Here is a 12,310-nt window from a genome sequence, read left to right as displayed (position 1 = left end):
GAGCAAAACCTATAAGCATCACACTAATGAAGTGTGCTACGAATGAAACTTCCACACTCTGGATGGGAGTCTAATGAAGACCTCATCCATAAAGACTTCAGAATTTTGGAGGAAAAGTACGGAAGGGTATATGGGACACTGGTTCAATGATAGCTTAGCCTAAGACCAATAGTATACTTGTAAACAAATATTAGGCACTTACAATTGGCTCCCAGTGAGAAATATTTGAGAGAGAGAAAATCACATACTATGCATTAAGAGAAGAGAAATAATAACAGGAAAGAAATACCCTCAGGGATATTTTTATAGCATCTTTGAGGAAGAATAAAGCAGCAGTGGCTCTTTCTATTCAAAATTAATCACCCCATGAAAACTAAATTCTTTTTAATTTTTAGAAGTCATATTTAAAAATTAAGAATTATGAAGAATTTCCCATGTAAGTATGCTGGAAGGCACTAGTCTTCCTGAATTCTTTTTATGTTTTCCTCTTCTTCAAAGTGTAACTTAATGTAATGCGATCCTCTTGCAAGGGAGTTCCCTGGCTATCTTACTGCACACCAACCTATTCTGTCTCCATGGCTCCAAGATCAGAACCCACCATGTGACCACTAAGTCAAGTTGCCACGTGGGTTTCAGTGTCCACATGTCCTACTTTTAACTGTCCAAACAAAAGGTACTGTATTTAAGTGCAGGGGCCATACCCAAAATTCTCTAGTGCTATGTGCAATGCCCAGCACGGTGTTCGGTAATTACTGTGATGATTCCTAGGATCTGTTCCCACACAATTCCCACAAAAATTTCACACTATATTAAAGTAACACATTTTTTTTCAAACAGTTAATTTGAAAAGTAACAAAGATGTGAAAATATAACCTTGACAAAAGAAATATTTACTCATAACTTAAAAATACAAATCGTGTTATTTTTATAGTAATTATAATTAGTATTTCTATATGTATGCACTTTAATTTTAGCATTAATGCTTATGCACAATTTTATTCTCTGCTTTTTTCTGTAATCTAATTTTATAAACATATATTCCATATGCACGATTATATTTTAAAATTTATTCATTCATTTATTAGTCATTCATGATGATGGCATAGAGGTGAATCTTAATGTTCAGAATCACTCAATATATTTATCATGTAAAAATGAAAATAATACAAGACATAAAAGAAACTCTGATGAAAAAAACTACAAGACACCAGACACAGGAAGGAATAATAATAATTGCCTGGGAGAACAATATTTGAATATAAGACATCATGGCAATTTAGGAGCCTGATGAAAAGTGATTGCATTTTAATTGGTGAAAATAGCGTGAAGAAATTCTGGAGAAGTAAAATAGCAGAATAGGGCAGAGGTGATGAAAATGTGTTGTGAACAGCAAAGAGTGTGTGTGTGCACATGTATGTATGTGTTGTTAAGGAGACAACTAAAAAGTCTCAGTATTAGTGTTATGAAAAGTTACTCTTGGTATTCTTCTAAACCATGAGACATAGTTTTTTATTAGTAATTGAACTTCACAAGAACTAATGTTTAAGCCCCACTCAAAACTCACCCCATTAGCAGATTTTGTTCCCAGAGGAGAAATGGCTTGTTAAAAGTTAAGCTGGTAGTAATAAATTCCCAGGAGACTTCCTCAAAGTGGGAAACATGGGCCTTTTAACAACTTTTCTTATTTCAAGGACTTCAGCCAGTTAGCTGCTAGCCTATGTTCTATGGAGTAAGATTTTGCACTACAAAGACATAATATCAACCGCCAGAAACTACCAGATAAGCACTGCATTACAGAACACAGCAAACTCACACAATCCCATAAAGACAAGGGCATTTCAATAGTCTTGGAATAAGAAAAATTAATAGTGACACGCAAATGATGAAAGAATGTTTATTTATAGCACACTGGATTAAAAACACAGAAAAATTGCTTTTAAAACTCAGAGTTTTGGGGACTAGAAAGGGATTTGATTTTCTAAAGAACTATTACAAATTTATGCAAATAAAACCTTCCCCTTATCCCCGTTCATAACTGTATGTTAATTTTTAAAATTACATATGCAGAAAACTAAACTTATGTGAATTTCACATGTGGTATCAAGGGCTCTAACTATAAACTGCCGTTTATCAAAAATGTACACATTTCTATATTAAAGGAAAAGGAAAGATATACAATTTTGGACAAAGAAAAGTGAACACTATATAGAATTATAAAACATGTCATTCAAAAAAATTAAGACAAATAGACAATTATACATCGTTAAATTACGAAGAAAGTAATCCAGTTTAATTAAAAAAGCAAGGGGTGAACAACGCACTTGGCACTATTGGGAACAAAAGAAAAATGTTAAGGCCCTGTTCTTTTTATTTAGAGCAAAAAGAAAAATCCAGACAAGACTTGAGGACTATGGAGTTGAGCCAAAACACATTGAACAATTTTCACTAAATTTTTGGTGCTTTTATTTTTTCACTCTGTACCTGCATTTGAATTTTCTCTTTAACATGTACACCTGGTAAATATTTTTCTTACTTGATGAGTCAGCTTAAATAATTTTAGAGAAAGGGCTTTCCTGGTGGCTCTACATTTTTTCCCCCCTGCACTGCAGTCAGAAATCAGCATGCACTTTCAACTGGTTTAGATTATGAGGTTTCTGGGGAGAGTCGGTGTTTCATGCATTGTCCAAATAGATTTCATAGTTGTTGAAAACATGTGGAAAGTTAACATAAAACACAAAATGTGCAATGAAACAAGCTAAAGTTTAAAGTCCTACATCAAGGAAAGGAGAATTCACAGCAAGGTAAAGAGAAAAATATTAGTTTTCAGGAAAAGATTTTACAAAACAGGTGCCAATTGAGTTGAAGCTTGCAATACACATGTCACTTACATGCCTAAGGAAGCCATCAGCTGGGCAATGTGCAGAATTGAGGGAGTGTAGTAATATTCTGAAAACACTGCATTTGAAAAAAGCATCAGGATTTATTAACTTAGAGATGGACGGTTAAATCATGTTTCATAATATCTGGAAAGCATCCAGAAATTGGGTCATGAGGTCTTTCCCCCTGAAATTTAATTATTTGTTGAATTTGGTTATATTTACTAAGTTATTGATATAATCTTGCCATTAGTAAAACAGGTGCTTCAAAGTATACATGTGTTGAATATAGGTAAACAAAAGAAGATGCTGTGATATCTGAGTAATAAAGAAAAAATAAGAATCTAAATATTATAAGGAAATTGAATAATGAAATATAGAGGCGATGCAAAATTATAAAGTCAGAAAATCTGCCTTGAAATTTCAATTCCAAGTTCCATGTTAAATGGAACTTGCTTGCTTTTAGGAATAAACTTCTGATGTATAGAAATATTTAATACATGGATTATAATCCAACAACAGTCATGAAATGTAGGGTAACAGTAGGGTGTTGTCAGAGAAGCATAACCTAATATATTTGTAATAATTTTGACATAGAGTTACATGTATTTGTGGCTAATCAAGTTAAATATATGACACAAATATGTCACTTGCCTCGAGTGTATTAGAATAAATAAATTCCAACTACTGACATATCTCAAGATGCTATCTTCTGTCTTTGGGACACTGTCCATCTCTCTAAGACTCGCTTCAAGGCTTTCTTCACTTCCTTGTTCCTCAGGCTATAAATTAGAGGGTTCAAGGCAGGATTGATGACTGCATAGAATAAGGAAATCAATTTATCACCTTCAGCTGAATATAGAGATTTGGGCCTCATATACATGAACATCCCTGTCCCATAATAAATGGTCACCACAGTCAGATGAGAGCTGCAGGTGGAGAAAGCTTTTTTCCTACCCTCAGCTGAGTGCATCCTCATCACAGCAACCAGTATGTGCAGGTAGGAGAGGAGAATCAGGAGGAAGGGGAGTAAGAGGGTGCCAAATGCTCCTATTGCCATCAAGGTCTCCTGCAGGGATGTGTCACCACAGAGCAAATGAAGAATAACAGGCACCTCACAAAAAATATGGTCAATTATGTAAGGGCCACAGAAGGGAGCTATGGTAAAGTAGAGTGGAATCACTGAGGCAAAGAAGCTGATGGTCCAGGCTCCCACAGCCAGCTGCACACACGTAGACCAGTTCATGATTACCAGGTACCGCAGAGGGGAACAAATGGCCACGTAGCGGTCCAGAGCCATGATCGCTAAAATAATGCACTCGGAGGCTCCCATGAACAGGGAGATGTAGGTCTGGGCAAGGCAGAGTTTGTAAGAGATGACTTTCTTGAAAGCAAGGAGGTTGAAGAGCATCTTGGGTACCACAGCTGTGGTGTAAATTATGTTGAGAAAGGCCAAGTGACATAGGAAAAAATACATGGGTGTCTGGAGACAGGAATCAATTATAACCAAAACAATAACTGCTGTGTTTCCAAAGATATTGACCATGTAAACCAGAGAGAAAAGGAGGAAGAGGGGCACCTCAGCCTGGGGGTGATTGGAAAATCCTAGAAGGACCAGCTCAGTGACGGTGCTGAAATTTTTCTGAGACATCTTTGGGGCCAGAATTAAACTACTGATGTGGAGAGAAGAAGAGATATCCTTTGAAGACATAGAATCATGATGAGGTAATAAAAGCACACTGATTCTTTAACACCATTAAATACTATCCAGGAGAGTATATTCATTAACTCACTGGATGAAATTACCTGTTTTTTGAAAATTTCATTACATTCATACCAAAGTTTGAAAAATGCTTTCATATATTATAATGAAAAGTTTCTATTTAGATTCTGAAAGTGACTATAAATACAAAAACACGAAAATGCACAGAGATGCGTATACAAGCAAATAAAGAAGAAATTCTTTTTTAGTTCTCTTTTACAGCCTTTGCCAATGTGTGCAGTGCAAACTTTTAAGAAGAAACTTTGTTTTGCTTTAGTAACATTTTTTCCATTTGCAGTATGAGAGTTCATGACATGATTCTTCAGAATTTGCTAAAATGAGGGTGAAAGTAAAATATAAAATAATCATTTTAAGTTTTTTTTTTTAAATGAAATTAGAGAATGGTAGTAAGTTGGTCAAATTCTAAACATGAGTAAGTGGCAAAGATGGACATAAAATTCAGGTAATCTGATTTGCACGTGCTTGGCTGTTTTGCATTTACACTGCAGAGATGAGAGGCTCATTTCAATTCATACGTTTGTTCACTTACAGGGAAACATTGTATATGCTTTGGGATTCAGAGGAAGATATTAATTAAACTCATATCTGATCCAATCTCTACGAAAAGAGGCAAATGTAACATACTCTTAACATGGACTTGAGGGAAAAGTGAGCTCCTTCACTTAGTTTAATTTTCACCACTTACATTTTTAACGAACCATGTTTCAGGCAGAAATACAAACTTTGTATCTCAAATATAGGTTATCTAGCTTCTTCTAAATAATGTCTAAGAAATCGATTTTTTCCTTTAACTTACCATTGTCCTCTCTTCTCAGACATGTACACATTTAGACCATGTTGTTGCACAAGCACACCCTCAAAACTCACTGTGTACATCCTTTTAGTCCCTTCAAATCATATAATTTTAATTATGGAAAAGTTATATCCTGAAAAAAATGATAGCAGATTAAGGGAAATGAATGTTTGGGAAATCATTTAACCTAAAATGTAATAACAGTACTAATGATATAACAGTATAGCTAAGTTATTGCAAATTTGCTAGGTGCCTTGTTTGGATTAATTCATTCAATTTACACAATGACCATGTGAGATGGATTGCACTTTTATCCCCATTCTGTAATGATAAAGTGTTACACAAAGACCATAACCACTTGCCAGGTATACATAGCCAGTTAGTGACAGGGCTAGAATTCAAATCAAGGGAGGCTGGTTCTGATTCAGACTCTTAACCCATAGTTTTTCCTAAATATCAGAAGCTCACATTAGTCACCTTAACACTGAGGACCACAGAAAACGACTGTATCACCGATTTTTCCTCATCTGTAGCATCATTTTTTTTTCTTAGCACTTACAGGTACTTAGTGACAAATAAAGACAGGCAAATATTTAGAAATACCAATATCATTTATATTTTGATCCAGCCACATGTCTAAGAGTTCTTTTCTCAAAAATAATAAAAAAATATTAATAACAAGTATTCTCACCCTTAAGAAAGAAGGAAAACTTAGAAGGACTTCTTCAAATACAAAGAAATTACCATTAAGAAATTACAGTCTCTCTTGAGTGCTAATAAAAGACATTTTGCAAAGATGATGAAAAGTTTAGTCTTGGAGAATCGTTAAAATGAGACATCAATGTTTATTTTTAAATGTCAAATTCACTCATATTACATTATTCCAAATTGCCTTGATGTTATGATTTTGCCAGTCTCTGCAGAAACTGCGCTCAAGAAGGAAACCTTCCTGGGCTCTCACGGGTGTTGACAGTGCCTGGGCCCTGTTTACTTCTGTCTCAATTTGAAACACACTTTCTATTTCCTTTTCTGGAACACAGGTGGGACACTGAGATAAGATGGTACTGAAATAACTACCCTGTTGTTTGTTACACAGAATTCAGAGCAAGTAACAAGTCTATATTCCCAGACATTAACAAATATGAGATCCCAATCCCTAAGGAATCCTGTTAACTTTCCACAGATGTTCTGGTTTTAGGAGACAGAGAGAAAGGAAACAAAAACACAATTAGGTGCTGGTCAAATGAGAAAAAGCTAACTTTCTGATCCCAGTGAGTGTGTGCATGTGACTCCTGAATATCATTCCTTTGTCTATAATGTTTTACATCAGGTACGTGAAAGAAAGCTAATATGTACAGACATTTTTCAGGAACTTGACTGCCCTCCTATTGTTTTTTTACTACATTTCAAATGATATCAGGCACTGAAATTTTCTTTCCTTTTTAACAAACTGTAATCACAGGAATACTTATGGTGGCTCTTTTTTGATTTTATATTTTTATATTTTTATTAAAAATATTTAATTGACAAAATCATCTATATTCAAGATATACAATGTCATGATTTGATATACACATACATTTGATCACATCCAATTAGCACACATGTAAGTACTGGCCATGCTTTAGAAATCTTATATGGAAAATTTAGTTTGCATTTTGCATACATGTGTGGAAATTACATAAAGCTTCCTGGAAGTGAAATTAGTAAGAAGAAATTACTCAATCTTCTTTGAGTAAGAAGCAATTAGACTGAGAAACTAGACAATTCTTTGACATGTTTGAGGTCCATTGGTTAACATATGGAGAATCAAACTGTGTGTTCATACATGACCAAAACATCTGTGTATCATAGGATTCTCATCAGAACTTGTAAACCAATTGATACACAGGAATAAACATGAGACAGAAGAGAAAAATCTTAGTTTAGTTGTATTGGTAGAATGGCTATATTTTTAGAGCATTTTAGTTCAAACTGCTAAAAAAATACCATAGATTAGGTGACTGATAAACAACAAAAACTGACAATACACAGTTCGGGAAGCTTTTCGATCAAGATCAGGGTGCTCGCATGGTCAGGTTGTGTAGAGGACTCTCTGTTCTGGGTTGCAAACTGTCAACTTCTCATTGGATCCTCACATGGTAGTTTTCTCACCTCTTACTATGGGGGCACTAATCCCATTCATGAAGGTTTCACCCTCATGACTTTACCTCCAAAGTGTCCGAACTCCAAATACCATAACATTGGGATTAGGGTTTCAACATGTAAATTTTGGGGGGACACACAGATTCAACCTATTTCACAGGTATATTGGTTAGGTATACAGATTAAATGGCCTTCTAGTCCTTTCTGCCCAAATTCGAATTGGCCATGTGAATTTACCTAGTGGGACATAAGGTACAAAAGTATAAGGTTTTCACAAAATGTCTTTGGAAATAAACTGAAATAAACTAAAAAACCAATCAACCAGGTATATGATAGGAATGATCAATTTAAACGTCAAATAAGCAATTTTATTTATTCCCACTGATGTTATATTGCCCAAATTATATTTTTCATTTGTGTACTTCTCTGTCCATTCTACATCAAAATCCCGTTCACCTTTAAAATCTCTATTTGATTCACCTTCCTTGTAATTCCTCCCCAAATTTCTTCAGTACATACTAAGCTTTCCCATCTTACACTCATAATTTGTACTATCACTGCTACTAGTAATCTACTAATTCTGTAAACTATTAATTTTCTACTGCTGCCCAACAAATTATCCCACACTTTAGCAGGTAAAACTATGAACAATTTCTTATTTGACAGCATTGTAACATTGACTGAATTTAACATTTATCTTGAACTTATTTGCCCGCCTACCAATGACAACTTATTTCTTCTTCTATTTTTCCTCACTTTTAGGCTATTCTCTCACTGTATTTTCTCCAGTTTCTCTTTTACCTAAGATGTCATTGTTTTCAGCATTATATTCTCCAAAATTTTATCTTGCCACTGTACATACTTTTCCATCTATATGTCAATTGAGGATGTTAATAATAGTTTCAGTATTATATTCTTGTTTGCAGGATTAAATGAGATCTTAGAAATCTTTCTAACACATTTTTTAAAAACATGAGAAAAGTGAAAGCTATATTTTTGTTATTACTTGGTTGCACTTGTAGGTAGTTTGAGAAAGTTAACAAAGTATCTTTAAATATCCGTAGGTCTACCTCAACCTCAATAAGACAGAAAAAAAAAAAAAAAACCCTATAATACATTATGCTTTAAAAAAAATTAAGCTGAGAAACGGGACCCTGAAAGATTTTTATTTCTTTTTACATGGATCCTCAAAGTTCAGTTCCCTGTGTTACACCATTTTAATTTCCATCTCAGGGAAATCTTGCAAAGTCCAGTCAATGGTATGGGCAGGAACCCATTCAACACTCCTGTTCTCCTCTCTGCTGTTCTTACAGAATCAAAATCCAAATTAATTCTCTTAATGCATCTCTTTGACATCTCTGTGACATAGGAATCCTCCTATTGACTGAGGGATGTGGATGATTTCAGGATATTATAATAAGGAATCCTTATCATTCTGTCTTCTTCAAAGCAAGCAGTGATACTTACTCAGAGTCTGGGACACGTGTAAAAATTATATCAAATAAAGTGACCATAAGTTCTCATGTTTCCCCCTGGCACTTTGCTTCAATCCAGTTGATACAACTCAAGCCTTACAAAGGAAAGGATATATGAATATGGATTTAGATAACTTATATGTGCTGTAATCTTTCTAATCTGAAAATTAGGTAAGAATAATTGAAAAATTATAATTTACTAAACAGATTTCTAATAGAAGTTAGCCTGTTGAATGTATACAAAATTTATTTTGAAATTAAAGAAGATTTTCTTACATTAATCAAAAAGAATACAATGGAGTGACTGTGTGTTAAGCAAAAATAAATGAGTCATAAATAGGAAATAAATATTGCAGATGAGAAACTAAATTACCATTAATTACAGAGAAAATTAAAATTTGTGTATGAATGCAAAAACATCAAATGAAAATAATTCAATGTCAAAATTGTTTAATTTATTAAAACATAAATCCATTATGCAAATGGAAAACTGGAGGTTGGAAAAATTATTTGCTGAATAAATTAAATAATACTGTGATAAGTATTGAACTGAGAATGACATTAGAACATTTTTGAAATCAGAGAAGATATCACAAACTAGTTCAATTCTGAAAAATGTGAAATCCATGAGTATTTTTTCTACTATAAAAAATTAAGTTTGAGTTATCTTTCCTTAATGCTTCTTCTCTGACTTCAAGAAAAAAATGAGTCTCACAATAATAAACAGATGTTTTCCGTCACCCCGCATTTACTGTTTCCATTAAATATATAATATGCCCAGAGTAGGTGAAAAAACTATATTAACAATTTCTAAACAGTGCGAGTTAATTTTATCAGCTACATCTTGTACATTATCCCAGGAATGAAAGTATTGTAGAAATACTTTTTAAAAAATTGATTATGTATATTCATGTAGCACAAAGCTGACTGTCACCACCAGTGTCCAAGATGTGATGATCAGATCAATACTACCAGTATGCCCATTACCTCCACTTGCAATTATTCCCTGTGTTCCTCACCCAACCTCCCCGCAACCTCTCTCCTCCTCCCCTGCTCCATCCCTGGCAACTCTACTTATGTTCTGTCCCTCTGCAAGTCTAACACCCCCCTGTGGTCCTTCTTTCTTTCCTTCTTTCTCTGTTATCTCCCATTTATGAGTGAGGACATGTGGTATTGTTCCCTCTGTAAGGCAGACATTTTGAGGTTGCAAGATCTTAGGGTAAGGTGAAGAAAATAAGTGCAGGAATTCCTTCATCTATAATCCTGTAAAATCTTGGTTATTTTCCCAAAAGATATATTCCACAGTTGGGTTGTTCATTACTGATGTATAAAAAATACTGTATTTTGTTTGTTGATCTTATAGGCAACAAAAGAAAAAAATAAATAAATGGGATTATATCAAATTAAAAATCTTCTGCACAGGAAAGGAAACTATCAACAGAGCAAAAAGAATACCTACAGAATGGGAGAAAATATTTGCAAGCTATACATTTGACAAAGAATTAACATCTAGAATATACAAAGAACTCAAACAACTACACAGTTAGAAAACAAATAATCCAATCAAAAAATGGGCAAAGGAGATGATAGACATTTTTCAAAGGAACACATACAAAAGGCCAACAGGTACATGAAAAAATGCTCAGCATCACTAGTCATCAGAGAAATGCAAATCAAAACCACATTGAGATATCACCTCACCCCAGTTAGACTGGCCATTATTAAAATGACTGAGAATAACAAATGTTGGCAAGGATGCAAGGAAAGGGGAACTCTTCTACAGTGTTGGTGGGACTGTAAATTAGCACAGCCATTAAGGAAAACAGTATGGATGTTTCTCAAACAACTACAGATAGACCTACCATATAATCCAGCAATACCACCAAATGGGTATATTTCCAAAGGAATGGAAATTATCATGTTGAAGGGATACATGCACTCCCATGTTCATTGCAGCTCTATTTACAATAGCCAAGATATGTAACTAACCTAAGTGTTTATTACACTTGATCTTAGCCAAAAGGCCGAGAAGCAATAACCTAAGTGTTTATTGACGGATGACTGGATAAAAAAAAAATGTGGTATATATACACAATGGAATACTACTCAGCCATAAAAATAAGAATAAAATTCTGCCCTTTGCAGCAACATGTGTGAGTCCAGAGAAAATTATGTTAAGTGAAATAAACCAGACAAAGAAACAGAAATACTGAATGTTCTCACTCATAACTGGCTGCTAGGATGGAAGGGAGGGAGGGAGAAAGAAAGGAAGGGAACAAGAGAAGAAGGAAAGAATGAAGGAAAGAAAGAAAAGACCACAACAATATGCTGAACTTTCAGAAGGAGGGAACAGACCTAAGAACAGTAGAGATGGGGAGGAGGAAGGGAGTGGGTTTAGAAAGTGATAGGTCGGGCTAAGGGCATAAAGAAATATGGTTTGTAAGAATGAATATGCTAATAATAAATTTAAAAAGAATTAAAAATAAATAAAATAATAAAAGTGATAGTACTAAGTGCAGTTTAAAAAATTCCTCAATTGCAATGAATTAATTTCTTAGCTTTAATAGTTTATTGTAAATTCTTTACAATTATCTTTGTGTAAGATTATGTTATCTGTGCATATAGGTAGTTTTAGTTCTTCCTACTTTTGATGACTTTTTTTTTTTTTCTTGCCTAATTACCTTGGCTGAAACTTCCATTACAGTGTTGAACAGAAGCATGCATCCTTTTCATGCTCCTGGTTTTAGGGGGATATTATTTATTTTTTCACCACTGATTGTGATGTTACTTGTTCAGTTTTTGTAAATGCCTTTTATTATGTTGGGGTAAGTGCCCTCTAATACTAGTTTTCTGAATATTTTTATTCTGAAAGTATGTTGAATTTTGTCAAATTGTTTTGCTGCAACCATTAAGGTGATCATATTTTTTTCTTCATTCTATTTTGGTGGTATATTACATTCTCTGATTTTCATATATTGAAATGAAATGACCTTGCTTTCCTGGGATCAATTCACCTTATGCATGGTGTATAGTCCTTTTAATATGCTGATGGATACCGATTTCTGTCTCTATAGTCAAAAGAGATACTGGTCTGTTTAAAAACTAACAGAGCAAGATAATTGGTTGGTCTGTAAGTATTATGATCTTGTGATGTCTTTGTCTGGCTTTTGTATTAAGGTAATGCTGGCCTCATAAAATGAGTTTGAAAACATTCCCTCTTTTTTTAATTTTTGGGAAG

The 12,310-nt window shown here is 34.1% G+C and overlaps 1 protein-coding gene and 1 pseudogene across 1 annotated transcript; both read right to left on the bottom strand.

Moving 5' to 3' along the window:
• Positions 1 to 3,573: 3,573 nt before the first annotated feature.
• Positions 3,574 to 4,527, bottom strand: LOC134375950 (olfactory receptor 2A12-like). The gene has a single exon (XM_063094675.1). It carries the CDS (start codon positions 4,525 to 4,527, stop codon positions 3,574 to 3,576), a length of 954 nt encoding a protein of 317 aa, XP_062950745.1.
• A 6,446-nt stretch (positions 4,528 to 10,973) lies between these two features.
• Positions 10,974 to 11,108, bottom strand: LOC134377505 (U2 spliceosomal RNA; annotated as a pseudogene).
• Between the last annotated feature and the right edge of the window lie 1,202 nt (positions 11,109 to 12,310).

This window comes from Cynocephalus volans, chromosome 4 (genome assembly GCF_027409185.1).
Source record: "Cynocephalus volans isolate mCynVol1 chromosome 4, mCynVol1.pri, whole genome shotgun sequence".
NCBI lineage: Eukaryota > Metazoa > Chordata > Mammalia > Dermoptera > Cynocephalidae > Cynocephalus > Cynocephalus volans.
This window is presented reverse-complemented; position numbering and strand designations above follow the sequence as displayed.